Source organism: Podarcis liolepis (assembly GCF_965112155.1).
Source record: "Podarcis liolepis genome assembly, chromosome: 16".
Lineage (NCBI taxonomy): Eukaryota > Metazoa > Chordata > Lepidosauria > Squamata > Lacertidae > Podarcis > Podarcis liolepis.
In genome coordinates this window covers 31,877,191-31,894,985 of record NC_139567.1, presented here as the reverse complement: position 1 = coordinate 31,894,985, position 17,795 = coordinate 31,877,191, and the positions used below count along the sequence as shown (strand labels likewise).

Below are 17,795 nucleotides of genomic sequence, written 5' to 3'. Positions count from 1 at the left end.
GGTGCCCACCTGAGAGGTGCTGGAACTGAGTTCTGGTGGGTTCCAGTTGAAAACAAAACAAAACAAAAGCCCTGGAGAGACCCACATACTCTGCCTTGATCTTCTCAGAGAAAAATATGGGATATAAATACAATCAATCAATCAATCAATCAATCAATCAACAAACACACAAACACACACACACACACACACACACAGAGAGAGAGAGAGAGAGAGAGAGAGAGAGAGAGAGATAAGAAAAGAGGATTGGACAGATTTCCTGAGGCATAAGGCTCTCAATGGCTGTGTTGTCCGCGTGCCTCTGAAAACCCGTTGCTGGGAATCACAGGTGAGAAGAGTTGCTATTGCATTCAGATCCTGCGGGGGGCGTGGCGTTCCCAGTTGGCCAACTGGGTGAGAACAGGAAGCTGGACTAGGATGCTGATCCAGGCTCTTCTTGTATTCATTACAAATATTAGTTTACATTGTGTTAGGGAGGTTACATAGATAACAGCTCCACCTCATTGTTCTATGACAAAGTGAGACCCCAAATATGTTTGCACATAGAGGTGTCTGCATAATCCAAAATGAATTGGGTCACCCTTAAGAACTGATAAAGAGAGTAGAGGTTTGTGGGCTCCTTTGCCTGCCCAGACCAGGGAAGCAGGATTCGCCTATGTAAGAGGATGAACCCTTTTCCAATCTTGTATTCCCGCATGCTTTTGTGATTTTTATTATCATGTCCTTACGTTGGTTTTTAAATTGCTTTGAGGCTTTTGTAGCGCAGCATGGGAATATAATAACCCAAACCGAATCCTAATCTGGCGCAGCTCTCTAGGGATGGGCAAATCTGAGAAAAGGGCAACATCTGGAAAGATGTACAATTGCAAATACATTGACGCAGCTTCAACTCCAGAGCCACTTCTTTTCAGCTCTGGCCTCTCTCCCGCTGATACGTGGCCCTTGACAGATAACCTTGATGCACTTCAAAAATAAATAAATCTTGCCCACCCTCCAGCTGCACTGACTGACAATGACTCTTCCGGTTTTCAGGCAAGGGATATTCCCAGCCTGCCCTCCCTGGAGATGTCATTGGGCATTGAACCCATGACCTTTCGCATGCAAAGTCAGATGCTCTCCCACTCAGCTAGCCCCCCGCACCGCCATCAAAAAGAGGCTCTACTTCAGGAAGATTCCATTACAATATATATATTGTATATTTTATTATCATTGAACCAGCTCACTGAATCTACAGCTCAACTTCACAATTCAGAGAAAGAAGAAAGAGAGAAAGAAAGAGAGATTAATTTTTTCCCCCTCTAGAGAATGGTTTGTTCTGGTTTGCTAACGGCTGCAGAGACTATGCAAGGATGCTAGGAAGACTGGACATTTTTTTCCCTGATAACGCCGTCTTTCTACACTCGCTGCTGCTTGGAATTGGAAGGGAACCCCAAAAGGATCTCAACACTGCAGTCCTTTGGGGACCTTCCTTTGGAGACTGATGCACCACTAAACCGCCGTTTGCTGGCACTGAGTCATAAATCTGTAGAACTGGAAGGGACCGCGAGGGTCATCTGGTCCAACCCCCTGAAATGCAGGAATCTTTTGCCCAGTGTGGGGCTCGAACCCACAACCCTGAGAATAAGTCTCTTGCTCTATTGACTGAGCTTCCCCAGCTGTCCATCATCTTTGGAGAGCCCCACGGAACCAGTATTTGCTGTTGCTCAGTCGTCTTCGGAGAGCCCAGGCAGCACCCTGGCGGCGACTGTGTTTCAGGTGCGAACTAATAGGAGGAAGATGCTTTGGCTCTGCCTGCTGCCAGTGTGAGCTTTCAGCTACTGGTAGGGATGTAAAAAAACAATAACCAACAGCTGGATATAGGTTAGGGGTTTCTTCTGCAATACCAGGGTCCAACAGTATAACCTTTGGGCTGACTAAATTAGAAGCCTAGTCTTCCCTCCTTCTTTGATCAATGTAGTAGGACCTATTGCCTAGATCTAGACTAGAGTTCACTCTGGCAGCTCTTGCTCCAAAGACCTCCAAGAGTTCTTGATTGTCACATCCAATTGCCAGCTGCCTGGGACTGTGGAGCTGAAGGGAGGCATACTGTGGTCTCTGCCGCCAGCATGGGGAGTGAGGGGCCTGCACCTCCCAGGAAGAACCTCATGGTCAGGGGGAGGGCCCCACCTCTCAGCTAGTAAGGAGCAGCTTGCTTTCCTCTTCCCTCCCCATCCCTTTTTCCTTTTGTGTTGTGTCCGTTCGGCTGCAAGACCAAAGGCAGGAACTCTCTCAGCTTTTAATATATGACGGTGCTTAGAAAACATTAGGTGCTTTATAAGTGTTAAATAAAGATCTGGATCCACAATCACAACTCAGCAACAGGCAGGTGTCATTTTGCTTCAAAAGCCTCCCAAATCCAAATTTGCCAAGTCACGGACTGTGAGTCTCCATAGTTTAAACGTGTCACTGGAAGAACTGGGTGGATGCAATTTCAGATGTCCCTAAAAAGAATTGTCCTTCATTCCTCTCTCTCTTTCTCTTTCCCCCTCTCTCTGCCCCACCTGCAACACGGCCACACAGAGATCCAACGCACTGCTTCTTCTGAATCCAGAGTTTCACATATGGCCAACAAACCACAGAATTCAGGTCTGGAGGCTCAATCCAAAGAACCGGGAGAGTGTCTACAGCATCTGAATTTGAATGGTGGGCCTTAAATAATATGTGGGTGGCACCTCTGCAGAACCAGGAGGTTTTCTTCCAAAGGTGTTGTGGCTTCTCTGTTTGCTTATGCTAATTGGAGAATGATGTCCAATGGGCGATGCTCCTCCTTACCCAGTGCATTTTCTGCCCTTCTAGCACAGGCCATGTCAGGATGCTAGTCCTTTGTGAGTTTTACATCTTTACATCTGACATCTGATAGAAGGAGATTTGGACACTCAGACTGATTTTTGGAGCTTTCATGGGCTTCCCAAGGGGGATCTGATTCACAACTCACTTGTTTTGTTCCTCTCTCTCTTTCTCTCTCCTTTGGTTTGAGGCAAAGGTCTGATTGGGTGGTGTTCCTGAACTTGCTCTATTTATTTCCCCCCACCTCATATATGCAAGAGAAACTGATCCGGTTGTGCTATCTGGTTATACAGAAAGGGTGCTAAGTTACGTGACCCTCGCCTGGCTAACCTTTGCTCTCTTGCAGAAAGCAAAATACCCCTTTGTGCTAAGATACGTCAGAGGTCATCCTGCAAAGCCAGGGGCTGGAAGCACCTCGCTCTCTCTGCAAGCTTCCATACAGCCTGGGGCGCATAGATGTATGTTTATATGAAAGTGCTGCCTTAGACCAAGTCAGGCTGATGGTCCGCCCAACTTGGCAGACCAGCCCACAGCATTTGAGCCCCATCAGGTGTCCCTCTTGTCTTATCGACTGCTTGTCCACCAAGCCCAGAAGCATCAAAGCTGAACAACAGCTGCTCTCCAGGGTCTCAAGCAGAGATGGGGCTTTGCTATCACCTGCTGTGGAACCAGATGGACGTGTTGCCAGGCAGGGGTTGATTCTGGGGCCTTCCTTAGGTTGTTGCATCCACCAGGAAGTGCTCTCTCTGTGTGTCTTCATTGGTGGCAAATGCTGTTTGTACCTGCAAACTTCTAAACACCAATCCTGTGCGCTGGGTTCTAGCATTGAGTTGAGGTCCTTTCCTGGGACGCAGATTAGTTCTGCTTTGAAGTAGTCAATCCAGTAGTCATCTTTGCAACTTTTTGGAAGTGATCAGCTTCTATCTGCCTTCCTTCCTTCCTTCCTTCCTTCCTTCCTTCCTTCCTTCCATCCTTCCTTCCATCCTTCCATCCTTCCATCCTTCCTTCTCCATCCATTTCCTGGGTTTTACACAACCCTCCAAACTCCCAAGTAAGCTTTCTTTTGGAATTTCTCCCTCTGGAAATTAACAGAGTTGTGTTCCCATGCTACCTACCCCTCTCCTTTCTGCCTCCTAAAATAAATTAAACATTAACCTCTCCAGGCTGCTGGAGTCGAAATAAATAAACACTACAAATAAATTAGGGGGTGGGGTGGACAACAACAACAACCCTCAAACTCCCCTCGAGGAAGAATCTTCTGTGAGCTGTTTGTTCGAGGCTGGGTGCGATCAAATAGCGAGGACTCCTATGTTCTAGAGCCCAAAGTTCAGTGGTGGGTTTTGGTGTTTGTTCATATGCTCTGTGCGTGATCCTGAACCCTGGAGGCGTTATTCCCCGGGAGACCCTCCCTACCCTTTTGTCAGTAGAAACTAGCTTTTTTAAAAAAAACAAAACAAAGCAAAACGGAGTCCACCATCGGGCCTCTTGTCCATGTGAGCAGCCAGACGATTGGGGTCCTTGCCCACAAAACCTCGATCCTTTTGCAACCCCGAACTTCTGGCCTCCTCTGCCACGATGCTGCGTTCTAACAGGTGACTCGGCAGTTCTCTCCCCCACCTACAAGATTTCCTGACTCCCCGGTTGATGGCTGGGCCAGCTCCCAGCTCCTCGCTGGCTGGACGCACCCAGCAACTCCAGAGTCACGAGGAAGGAAGAAGGAGCGGAGGCTGGCGCTGGTTGAGGAATTAAAACTGGGCATGCCTTGGAGGGGTGGGCGGGTGGGGAGGGCAGCTGGGCAGGGCCAGCTCACTCCGGCAACCGGGCAGCTGGCCCTCAAAACCCAGCGCTCTCAGAACTGCTCCGGCTGTTGTAGCTTGGGCTGCGGCTCTGGGTGCGAGTCCGGCTGCGGCTGCTACTGTAGCTGTCGTAGCTGCGGCTGCGGCTGCGGCTGTAGGAGTAGCTCGTCAGGGAGCTGGAAGAGGATGGGCTGGGCCGGTAGTAGGGGATCGGGCGCTTGCGGGCACTGGAAGAGAAGAAGGACATTTTTAGTGCCTTTAGGCAGAAGCAGAGTGGCCCGAACTGGATTTGATTAGGAAGAGGGCAGTGGCTTCGGCACTGAGGGCCACGAAACACCTATTTTCTTTTTTCTTTCTAATACAGAGCAGAGTGAAAACCAAGTTTGCAAGGAAGGATTAAGATGGAATCTTAGAACATTGAACGCTGCTGGGATAGCTCAGTTGGTAGAGCGTGAGACTTTTAACCTCAGGGTTGTGGGTTCAAGCCCTGCGTTGGGTGAAAGATTCCTGCATTGCTGGGGGCTGGATTAGATGACCCTCGGGATCCTTTCCAAAGCTACAGATCTATGATTTTAGAAGTAGAGTTGGAAGGGGTTCTCATCTGGTCCAACCCAACCTAAATTCTACGCTTACAGGACAGAAGGGCTATATACTCAATATCAGGAGCGGGAAAACATGTGGCGCTCCAGATGTGGCTGGACTCCAGCTCCCATCAGCCCCAGCCAGCACAGATAATGGTCAAGGATGATAGGCTTTGTAGTTCAGCAACATCTGGAGGGTCAACAGGTGCCCCTACCCTTGTACTAGACATGCCTCAACCAATCAGGGATCTCATAATAAATACACTTTCAGAGGAGAGGTTGGGAATCCTGTGGCCCTCCAGTTGTTTGCTGGACCACAACTCCCATCAGTCCCAGCCAGCAGAGCCGGTGGTCAGGGATGATGGAAGTTGGAGCCCAACAACATCTGGAGGGTCAGAGCCACTGTCAATTTCTTTGTACAAAGCATTTCCCACAAATAAGTACTACATTGTACTGGTTAACTTAAGAATCTTGCTTTCCCCCCTCTTCTGTCTCTGTCCTGCTTTCCTTTTGTGCTGTGTCTTTCAGATTATAAGCCTACGGGCACTGACTGTCTTGTTTTCATTGGTTGTATGTAATATGTTCAAGGAACCCTTTTTGACTGAAGACCTGGGTCCAAATGTACTAAAAAAACAACCCCATAGCTAATCTGTTGCAGCTGAAATCTCAGCTTTTGGGGTTGCTTTTTATTATTATTTAAATGAGCCCTGAGGAACAAAATTCTTCCCAGCAGCCTCGCCTTCTTGCATAAGTTTGACATTTTCAGTTCAAAACAGAACATTTGAAAATTAAAAATTTTCAGTTCAATCTTGGTTTTCGCTCCACATGGACAGAAGGGAATGCTGTCAATTTGGAAGCTTGCAAACATGACCCAAGTTCATGGGCACAAGCTTGGGCAACCCAGCCAGATGGATGGAGTAAAAATAATAAACTTGTTCTGCCTCACCCCAAGTACCTCCCTCCAAACCTGAAGCCCTCAGTGCCAAAGCTGTTGCCTCTCCAGTCGTTAGTCCTGGATTAGCCAGCTAAAACAACCGAGCATGAAAGGGTTAACAGCGCTTGCGTGTTTTTGCTCCAGACGCTGGAGAATTAAAGCTGCAGGAAAACAGAGATTAGGTGTTAGTTGGAGGGCACACTTTGCCCCGGAGGCAGCCCACACACCCCATCAAGAGCTAAGTTCTTGCCAAAGTCCAAAAACCAACCACCTCCATACCAATGCACCCCCAGCCAACCATTTCAGACATTATGTTTCTTGCTGTTTAAGCGACCTAGCTGTGATGGTGGGCCCGTTTATGCTTCCTCTTCCCTCCCTGTCCCTTCTTCCTCTTGTGCCGTGCCTTTCAGGCTGTAAGCCCATGGGCAGTGACGGCCTCGATTCAAGCATTTGTGAGCTGCTCTGAGAGCCCTTTCTGAGGGGCCGAGGATCAGGATTTGGGGAGCTGCGGTATGTCAAGGGAATGCAGGTGGCGCTGTGGGTTAAACCACAGAGCCTAGGAGTTGCCGATCAGAAGGTTGGCGGTTCAGATCCCCGCGATGGGGTGAGCTTCCGTTGCTCAGTCCCTGTTCCTGCCAACTTCAAAGTACAAGTAGATAAATAGGTACCACTCCGGCGGGAAGGTAAACGGCATTTCCGTGCACTGCTCTGGTTCGCCAGAGGCAGCTTAGACATGCTGGGCACATGACCCGGAAGCTGTACGCCGGCTCCCTCGGCCAATAAAGCGAGATGAGCGCCGCAACCCCAGAGTCGGCCACGACTGGACCTAATGGTCAGGGGTCCCTTACCTTTACCTTTAGTATGTCAAGGAGACCCTCGTATTCCCCTCCCAGAGTTATAATCCTTAGAGTTCCCTGCAAAGAGGGAATAGCTTACGAAACCTGTCTAGGAATTGCAGTTCTATGAGGGGAACCGGAGTCCCCTTATCAATTCTCCGCACCTTTAGGAAACTACAGCTCCCAGAATGCTTTGGGGGAAGCCATGGCTATCTAAAGCGGTATTGCGGTGTTTTAAATGGATGGTGTGAAGCTGTTGTGGAGAAGGGAAGAGAAGGGAAGTACTTAGGGAGGTGCATGATAAATATTTTGGAGGTAACGGGGAGGAATTGGCTTGCTCAGCCATCTCTGAGGCACCTGTCCCCCTTTCAAGAGTCACCGGCCTCACCACCTCACCGTTGACCCACCAAACACACCCACCCAGCCTCCAATTTATTATCTTCCTTGTTAGCGAGACTGACAGAGAGGGAGAGAGAGAGACACAACAAGAGAGACGCAGTTTAGTTCCACAAGGCCTCACAGAGTGGTGGATTCAAGGAGATGCACAGCGGGGTCCTGATGGGAGGCAAGGTTACCATGGTAACCCGGCCCTGCAGCTAGAGGCTTCTGCTTGATGTTTCTCCAGGAGGAACCTTGAGACGGGATGGGAAAAGGGAGAAATTTGCATCATTAATGGAGGAGGAGGAATAGGCAGGTGGAGGAAACGGACAGAGAAGCCCAAACACACATGAGATAGAGGAGCAACTTACATATATGGCTTGCTTTGCGCGCCTTAGAGATTTGGCTGGTGTTCCTCATTGGGGTGAGGAGACATGACCATCAGCCCCTCTAGCAGTGGACTGAGGCGGCTGAGGGCCAATCATTTCGGAAGCGAAATGAAGCCACTCAAAAAACAAGGTGGCAGCTTCCACATATAATGAAGATGTTCTAGGACAGGCATCCCCAACCTTTGGCCCTCCAGATGTTTTGGACTACAATTCCCATCATCCCTGACCACTGGTCCTGTTAGCTAGGGATCATGGGAGTTGTAGGACAAAACATCTGGAGGGCTGCAGGTTGGGGATGCCTGTTCTAGGACATGGCTGGGCAGAGTATTTTGTGTGTGTGTGAGAGAGAGAGAGTGAGAGAGAAAGAAAGAGAAAGAGAGGGAGACAGAGAGAGAGAGAGAATATCACACTAAATAAACTAAAAACAGCTAAAATTAACAAGGCACCAGTTGAATTTCTGTAAAATAAAACAACAGTTAAATTCAGTTAAAACTGAAGTCAACAGAACTCAGAGGTTTAGTTTAGATCCTTCAAAATGACAATAATAAAATATATATTTAAAATCCTGTTCTAAACCACAGGTGTAGGCATAACCTGTAGAAACAGAACAATGCCTAAACCGTAAACAGTAAGTCTGCAACTTATGTGCATTTAACTTGTGTGCATTCAGCTTTACAAGCATTTAAATGTAAAAGGGTGCAGAAAGGGGCTGAGGTTCTGGAGAAAATGATTTTGGCAAGCCCACCCACCCTTGAACCCAATGGGTTTTGATTATACCAGCAATCACGCTATAGCATTCTGTACTAGCTGCAGCTTTTGGATCGAGCTCCACAAAGAGCGCATTGCGCCAATCCAATATTGAACGCACCGATGCGTGAACTCCTGTGGCCAAGTTTTTACCTGGTGATTCTTCTGGGCTCCATGAAGCTTGGGGAGTCACGCCTTCTCTTTCGGATGGGGGAGTAGCTCCGGGAGCGACGCCGGGCACGCGTGGGTTCTGTGTCACTGTGGCGGGCCCGCGGTTCATTGTCCTTCTCTCTGGATGAAAAAACAACAAGAACCACAGCAGCCCTGTGGCCTCATTTCCACACACATTGTGAGAGTCTCTGAAGCGCAACTGGGAATCTGGGTCTAGGGAACTACAGTTGGCCGTGCGAACCAGCTGCAGCGCCCCCTTCAGGCATCAGAAGACAATGATGGCTTTCGACACCGGCCCCTGGGATTGAAAGGCAGCAAACCCCCATCTTGCAAACACTGAGGGACATAGGAATCTGCCTTATATGGAGTCAAACAATTAGTCCATCTAGCTCAACCTTCATAGATTGTCCAGGGTTGTGGGACAAGGGGGTGGGATCAAGACACTTTGTGCTGATTGGAGCCAATCAGGGTGAAAGGAGGTGAGTCAGTCACTGGGGACGGGCTCCTAGGGTCACTCTGTGTCAGGGAATGGCTGGGTGACAAAGAGCGGTGGGAGGCACCAGCCCTAGAACCCCCCAGGGATGACAGAGAGAAAGAAGACTTAGACCCAGGGCAGTGGCAGTGTGTCAAGGAGCTGTCAGGCAAGCACAGGTCATCCACAGGGCAGGAAGAATGTGAGGCACGAGATGCAATTAGCTTTTATTCACAGGAAGTAACATCACAGCAGAATTCCTGTGGCTTGACTCATTCAGTTTGGGACGGTGCTGAAACTGACCACGGGCCCTGCCCTTCCCCTGTAGCCTGTCACTCTGGATCCCTCCCAAGCAGACAAAGGCTGCAGAAATGGGGTGGGCTCCTCCTCTGGGCTTGTCTGGCCCAGTGCTCAGCAACGTGCAGGACTCTCCTCGATCAGGGTGTCAGAGCAGGAGGAGAGGCAGCAGTACTGGGACTTCCCTGGTGCTGTGTAGCAGGGGCAATCTCTGACTCCTCTCTATCGGAGTCTGCACTCCCACTGCAATTCTCAGCCTCCAGCCCTGTCCTGGAAGGGCCTCTTTCTTTTGATCCCCTCCCTTGATCGCTCAAACCCCCTGCTTCTAGCACCTCCCACCTTGTCCCTTACCCAGGCTGCTATCCAGTGTCCCACCACCATGATCTGGGGTCCAAGTCGCCATCTTCTGTGCTGCCGCTGCCCCCAGTGTGAGAACTGGGGATTACAAGCACCTTACCTGCTGCTTGTTATTTTTTTCTGGGATCCAGACCGGGTCCTGCTGCGTGCAGATCTCTTCTCCCGGGATCGGGACCGAGATTTCGACGGGGAACGGCTGGAGCTCCAGGAGCTGCTCCGAGACAGGCTCTTCCTTCGCTCCGACTTGTGCCTGGAGTGTTTGGCTGGGGCTGGAGAGCAACTGCCCAGCCTACCGCGGTGGTGCCTCTCCTTTGCTCTGAAACATGCAATGGGCAGAGATTAGCAGGGCCAATCAGAGTGCAGAGGGAGAAGCAGCGGGGGGGGGGGATTTGGTGTGGGTGTCAGGTTCAGACAATGGTTAATTCGGGGGGGATTTGATTTCACCCTGCCAACAAAGGTCCGTATAGTTAAAGCTATGGTTTTCCCAGTAGTGATGTATGGAAGTGAAAGCTGGACCATCAAGAAGGCTGATTGCCGAAGAATTGGTGCTTTTGAATTATGGTGCTGGAGGAGACTCTTGAGAGTCCCATGGACTGCAAGAAGATCAAACCTCTCCATTCTGAAGGAAATCAGCCCTGAGTGCTCCCTGGAAGGACAGATCGTGAAGCTGAGGCTCCAATACTTTGGCCACCTCATGAGAAGAGAAGACTCCCTGGAAAAGACCCTGATGTTGGGAAAGATGGAGGGCACAAGGAGAAGGGGACGACAGAGGACGAGATGGTTGGACAGTGTTCTCAAAGCTACCAGCATGAGTTTGACAAAACTGCGAAAGGCAGTGGAAGACAGGAGTGCCTGGCGTGCTCTGGTCCCATGGGGTCACGAAGAGTCGGACACGACTAAACGACTAAACAGCAGCACAGCAGCAGGTTGTTTTTCTGCACATTGGACCAAACTTGGGCCCCGTTGGAGGGTATGATATATGGGCCACTCACAAGCATGCACCCCATTCTGGTTCTTACGTTTTTAGGTGCACCCCATGGTTCTTTTCTGTCCCGGCCACGGTGTGGTAAGGGTGTGAGCAGGTGGACCCCTCTGAGTCACTGCTGTAGCCTGTGTGGCTGACAGATCGCGGGGACTCCTTGGCGGCTGAGAGCTTGGCCCTGCCACGCCCTTTGTGCTTGTGGGTCGACGTGGACCTCGCATGGCGCCTGTGGAAGCGCTTATCTCCACCTGAGCCTCTCCCCGGAGGTGAGGTGGACCGGCGTGAGGCCTTGACGCCATATTTGCTGCACCGGCCTTCCTTGGAGTGGGGCGACGGGGCTTCGGACTTGACGTGGGCCCTCGTGGAAGGAGACGTGGAATCCAGCCTCTAGCAGAATGAAAGACGCAGAGGGACGGGGAGAGATACAGAGAGAGGGAGGGTGGGGCGAAAAGAGAGAAAGAAGGAAAGGAGAGGGTTTTTTAAAAAAACAAAGAGAGACCCCTCACCAGCAGGAAAAAGCTGCAATTTCACAACAGCGATGCACAATGATTTGAATAAAGGCAGGCTACACAGATACTACTCTGCACCTCTCTCCCCTGTTCAACCTCTCGACCTTAAATGATGCAGCTCATGCAAAATCTCTGGCATGCAAAAACAGGAAATAAACCAAAATGAAAAAATGAGACAGGGAAGGGGAGGCGGAGAGTTTCAAACGGGGCGGGAGGGAGAGGGTCACCTTGGAAAAATGAAAAGTATATAATATGTGCATGTGTGTGTGTATGTGTGTGTTCTTTTAAAAGAAAAGAAAGAAGACCCCAAATTATATTTTGTTGGGAAAAAACAAAGAGAGAGAAAGAGAGAAAGAAAAAGGAGGGTGCTCATATCGGTGGAAGAGGGGGTACATTATGGGATGGTGGGGGGAAAGGATAAGAAGCTAGGGATCGGGTGGGGTGGGGTTTGGATAGAAATGGATTTCTTTGTGGGGAGCTTGATCAAGGCATGTAGAAGAGAAGAGAGAGCTATGTGTAGGTGATGGGGATTGGAACAGGGGCTGGGTTGGGGATGGAGAAAATAAAATCTTAAACCAAAAGAAAACTCCACAAATGTCATCAGTACTGAAAAAAAAGGATATTAAAAAAAAGTTTCTGAACTCTTCCTGGGTTTTGAAAATTTGTGCAGAGTCTCCACCAGCGTTCTATTCTCTTTCCTTTTTTATTTTATGTTATTTATTTATTTTTGTTAAATTTCCACTTTTTTTTTTTAAGTCCGTCCTGGTTAACGTCCACTTACCAAGAAAGTGGTATTTCCTCCTTTAGTAGGTAAGGTATGAAGAGAAGGGAAAAGTTGGGCAATATAAGTGAATCATTAGATTGACAAAAAATGCAAGAGAGATCGAGAGAGAGAGAGAGGAAGAGAGAAAGAAAGAAAGAACGAGAGAGAGAGAGAGATAGAAAGGAGAGGAATAAAAAACCAAACCACCCTGGTCGCCTAAGCTCTTGCCACACACAGCCATGAGGCGGACCGGACCCTGTGTGCAGTCCCCTCTTTGGTTTTTAGAACAAACGGAATGCCATTTGGATTTCCCTGAAATTAGTGGAAATGACAGGGTGGGTTTTCTGTTAAGACGGACATCCTCTTAAGGCTGCGGGAGCCCAATGACGTACGTAGGTTTGCCAACCCATTGGAGTTTAGCTTGCCCCTCCTGCGACTAGTGTTTTCCCACCAGTACTGGGATCTCGAAAGCAGCCATCTTTGCCCAGGCGCCAACCACAATCCTTAGCCCTCTGATTGTGGCCTGTTTCTGCCCCTTACCCCAGAGATTCTAATCTGGTTCCATCCTCATCCTGAGTATGCTGTCCTGAATCTGCTTCTAACTGATCAGATTCTTCTAGGTCAGTGTTGAGGCCCTCCTGATGGTGTTGGACTACAACACCCATTGTCCACGGCTACTGTTGGGCATGGGAGTCCAACAGATTCCCTCCCCACCCTTCCTCATTTAGTTCTGTCCAGGATCTGTCTGCTCCATCTCTCTCAGACCCACACAAAGGCCCAGTTTTACGGAAATTAAATTTAGCACAGTGGGAAGATTGTGGGGGGAATCGAGCCATGTCCTTCCTGTGGACTTTCCCCAAAAGTCCATGGTGGGAATTATTCCCATATTTGGTAATAAGCAGGAAGCTGCCCTATGCCCAGCCAGGCTGTGATGGGTCCTTGTACTTCAATGTGGTCAAGTTGGCTGTTCTCCAAGCTCTCTGGAGAAGAGGCATCTTCTCACCTCTGACTTAATCGTGTTGCTCACTGGAGATACTGCCAGGGACTGGACTCATACTGCCTTCTGCAGGCCCTGGACTACTGAGCTATGCCTTTCCTGCAAGGGGCACACAGTTGTGTAGGACAGCCCCATAAGAGTATCATTCAACATGGAATTGTTATTATACAGAAGGAGGCTGAAACAATTCTGTCGGCGGAGGCAGAACACTGATGGATTGGTAGATTTAGAGCCAACCATGTGACGGACATAGATCAGCTTTATAACCCTTGCAACTTCTCTCCACGTCTCCAGAATCCAGCCTGTGGGCCAAACATAGCCCACCAGATGTTCAAATTTGGACTGCAGGCTGTTTCCCTCAAACCATGCCCACCTGCCCCACACCTATGCCATGTCATGTGTGGGGCAGGTGGAGATACAGCTGAGAGTGAAAACCAGGAGTCTTAAAGGCTGCTGTGAGAGCTAGTTCCCCACGGGAACCCATCTCCTCCACTGTACTACAACTCCCAGGATTCCTTGAGAAGGCCAAATGACTGCCCCAGTTCAAATCTCCCTTGGAGAGATGCCCATCTGCAAAGCAGGTGAACATTTGGGCAACAGGCGGCATTGAAAAGGCAACAGAGGGTGTATCTGTTGTGCAACCTCTGGGCTGAGTGAGAGCTGGGGACTTTAGCTGAGCCTTCTCCATCTTCTGGTACCCTCCTGATGTGGCTGATGGGAGGAAGAGTCCAACAACATCTGGAGGGCCACTGATCCATTGCTTCGCTTCCCTCCACCTGCTACCCTCCAAATATTCTACTCGCTTCATCCTTGACCATTGCCAGCTGAGGCTGATAGTAGCCCAGATCATCTGGAGGGTTCCTGATTGCAGAAGGCTGCCTTAGACACAGAGAAAAGGAAGCAAACAAAGTCACCCAAAATCAGCAGCTGGTCTGGCATCTTAAATGTCCCACATCAAAAAAACTATGGGGATCAAATGTAGTGGAAAAAAATGTTTTCCCCCACTCCCTCCAAAAAGGGTAGTAGGTGTTTGAGTAAGACAGGCTTCCTAGCCTGTAAAACATTTACTTCTCTTAGCTGGGAGGGTACATGGGTGCATGTGCCTAATAACGGTCAGTCCCTTTATACTCTGGCCTGATCTATTTGCCTGAAGAAGAAGAAACTCTGAAAACTCTGGGTCTGCTAGTTCTCACGAAACCCTCTTTTAGAAAAAGGAAGTGAGCTGTGAGGAAGTGGGGTCTGCAACAAAATGCTGCAGTGCGGGGTGTGCTCCTGTTCAGTGTTCAACCCATCCAGCCAGCCCTGCCTACTTTCAGAACACTCTAAGGACTCATAGAACAGGGTGGGATTTGCTTCCTTGGGTCTCCCTGACCAGTATATATTAGTCTACTTTCGCAAAACTTTCCCAACTACTCTAATTCCACCCCACCAAAAAACCCACAAAAATCCCACCCTGTTCTATGGCATTCAAGGTCCGTATTAAAATACAATGAAAAAGAGGAAGGGTTCCTTCCTACACATGGTTTGAGCTTGTTCTGAGCTTTCAGGGCTAGCACAGGAGAGGGTTAGCTCTTAGCTCTCTCCCCTATGCTGACATTTAAACCAACCCACTTTTTTTCTGGTTTGCTACTCTCAGTTCATTCCGCTCTTGCTTTCAGTAAGAAGAAGGGAACTGGCAATATGAATGTGAGAAAAGCCTCCTGGATCAGGCCCGTGGCCTGTCTAGTCCAGCATCCTGTTCTCACAGTGGCCAGCCAGCTGCCCCAAAGGGAAACTTGTATTCAGGGTTCAAAACGTCCTCACTGTCAAATTTTGTGGGTGCAGTTTCATTTTCTTTCAGGGGTGGGATGGGGGGCAGCCCTCTCTTTCTCCCCTTTCCTATTTGATCAAAATAAATACCACCAAACACCCTCCAACTTCTCGCAGGGGAAAACAGCAGGGTCAGCCTCGGATTTTGTAAAACCCCACCCCTGGTTCTCACAAAGAGCATCACTTCCTGAGATTCTCTCCAGCACTAAAGACTTCCCCCTGCCTGGTACACAATTTTAGACATGTGTGCCTCTTGACATTCTGTATTCACCGAATTTTTGAGTTGGAAGGGACTCTTGAGGGTCACCTAGTCCAAAACCCTGCAATACAGTAATGTCAACTAGATCTTTCATGACAGATGGCTATCCAACCTGTGCTTAAAAACCTCCAATGAAGGAGAGTCCACCACCTTCTGAGGGAGCTCGTTCCACTGTCAAACGGCTCTTACCATTAGAAAGATCTCCCTGCTGTGTAGTCAGAATCTCCTTTCCTGTCATCTGAAGCCATTGGTTCAAGTCCTACCCTCTGGAGCAGCTCTGCCTTCCATGTGACAGCCATTCAGGTATTTGAAGACAGCTATCATATCACCTCTTAGTCTCCTCTTCTCCAGGCCAAACATACCCAACTCCCTCAACATGCTTGGTTTCCAGACCCTTGATCATCTTGGTCACCCTCTTCTGCCCACCTTCCAGCTTATCAATATTAGGGTTGCCATAGGTCTGGAAATTCCCAAACATAGCTGGAAATAGGCTGTTGGAAACTTTGGCTCAACAACTTTGGACAAAAAATGCTCAACAACTTTTCTGTGTGGATTTTCACTTTTTGAAATATGGCAACCCTAATCCTTCTTCAATTGTGGTGTCCAGAAGTGGACATAGTCCTCTAGGTGGTGTCTGACAATGGCAGAATAGTGTGGTACTATTACTTCCCTTGATCTGGACACTATGCTTCTGTTGACCTGGCTTAGAATAGCATTAAATATTTTTTGCTGCTACATCACACTGTTGATTCTGCTTCTGGGCAGAGAAACTGAGGGGATGGTGATGAATTTCTCCAGGGGGAAGAGAAATTATCTGACTATTTCTTGGGTATGAGGGTCACCATTAGCAGGAACACAACTCCTCTCCCCTCAAAGCTTTTGTCACTGCAAGCGATGACAGCAGCAACTGCATGGATAGCCTAGCAATCATCTTGCATCCTCCACAATGCCCCAGAGACCTGGCATAGTTCTGGGGGTGTGTGTGTATGTATGTGTGTTTGAGAGAGAGAGAGAGAGAAATGGTGACTACCATTCACATGCACACAAAAATGGTGGGGAATATTTGGAGAAAATTCTGCAAGTGACCTTCTTTGTCTAAGCAGGTGTGAAAAATAAAAATCTCTCAGGGAAAAAATGTACTGTCAGCTCTGATCTCTTTCCTTTCTTTTTGAAAAGACGTAGCCATATTTAACCTCACGGTGGGTCTGGTTATACACACAGTTGCTATTCATTTGTCAACATTTAAGACAGGAAGTCATAGCTGGGTAAAGGCATAAAGGTTCGAAGTGGACCTCTCCAGCTGCTGTATACTCAGTGTTCCACTTCCAGGTGTACAATGGCCTACATATACCCTAGAATTAAGATGCCTCCCCTCCTTCATTGGCAGAATTAACTTCTAGAGACCTGGAAAAGAGGCCTTGAGTTCTGACCCAGGGCAACTTTGATGCATGTGTGTACATAACTATTTTTGGAAGGCATCTCCCCCTACACAGACTGCAAGAAAATGCCAAACCATGGCACTGATTTACCTTAGATGGGAGACAGAAAACCAGAACTGACCCTGGTAAACAGGGATAACTGGAATATATGGGGCCAGAGCATTGGAAGAAGGGTGGATCGGGGTTCCCTCAGGCACCTTGGGCAGGATATGGAAACATTCCCTGTTAAAACTGAAATGGACTTTCCCTGCCCATGTGTCCAGAAAATATTATCCCCTTGCAAGAAGCGGTTGCTGATTTTCTGCAGCTTTCTTGAGGTGTACAGTGGGGAAGCAACATCTCTAAAATTTTCAGGAGGGAATTGGTGCTTTCCTTAGAAAGTACAGCTAGCGGGAAGCAGTGGGGAGAGCCTCAGGCTACTTCCTGCCAGCGGTACTTCCCAGAATGCCTTGGGTATCCCATGAGGGCAGCCATGAAGTGTGGCAGTCAAGGAGCTATGGAGAGAGCTTTTCGCTGCCATGTGTGTTTTAGTGCTTAAAAATAAAAAGCAAGGGGGGAAATGGGAAACTGTTGGCCAGCTTGTTAGCAAGGTAAACAGAGGGCCTCCTCCTGAAAATGCCAGAGAAATGCCTTCATTTTCACCCACACAACAAACAGTCAAGAATATTGTTTTGGTATTTTCTGCCATCAACCCAGGAAAGTCCAGACCACTTGAATTCTGTATACACTGGAACAAAACCATTTCAGATCTTGAGATTTGCCTTCGAACAGCAAGAATCACACAGAGCAACACATTGAAGGCTTGTCTTTTGCCTTGTGGGTGGCCATGAGGTCAATTGCAAGGGTGTTGGGTCAACCACAATGGATTTGAGGCTGCTGGTGGTCAGTGGCAGAGCCTCTGGGTCTCTGCCCAGATGCAATCAGTGGCCAGTCTTGCCCATTCAAAGCATGCCCAGCTAAATCTGAAGAGAGTTAGTAATCCTTCTAGATACACATATACCTACCAGCGAGAGACCCTATGGAGGCTTCAGCATGAATAAGAAAACAAAAGGAAATCAGTATTTCGGTCTAAAATGTTAACATTCCCCACCTTCACCAAAGCACCTAGCAGAGTTACCACCACAGCCTTAGGGAGCAGCACCCATCATTATAGTCCCTTTAAGTGGAGGTTATTACTGGATTTCTGGGTGGGGGGAGATGGTGAGAAAAATAGGGTCTGATTCACACCAGGGAGAATGGAAGGACAACCAGAA

General features: G+C 48.7%; 1 protein-coding gene across 4 annotated transcripts in view; it reads right to left on the bottom strand.

Annotated features, from left to right (window-relative positions):
- Positions 1-1,297: 1,297 nt before the first annotated feature.
- SRRM3 (serine/arginine repetitive matrix 3) overlaps positions 1,298-17,795 on the bottom strand; it is a 110,463-nt gene continuing 93,965 nt past the window's right edge. For 2 of the 4 annotated variants that reach the window (XM_083479296.1, XM_083479297.1), the window contains exons 13-16: positions 10,804-11,153; positions 9,885-10,100; positions 8,641-8,778; positions 1,298-4,849 (exon numbers count right to left, since the gene is read on the bottom strand). In XM_083479296.1, coding sequence (XP_083335422.1) covers positions 4,660-4,849; positions 8,641-8,778; positions 9,885-10,100; positions 10,804-11,153 — 894 coding nt within the window. In that variant the 3' untranslated portion in view covers positions 1,298-4,659. Of the gene's footprint in view, positions 4,850-7,067; positions 7,606-8,640; positions 8,779-9,884; positions 10,101-10,803; positions 11,154-17,795 lie in introns of those variants that run through there. The other 2 variants (XM_083479298.1, XM_083479299.1) reach the window with 2 other exon arrangements.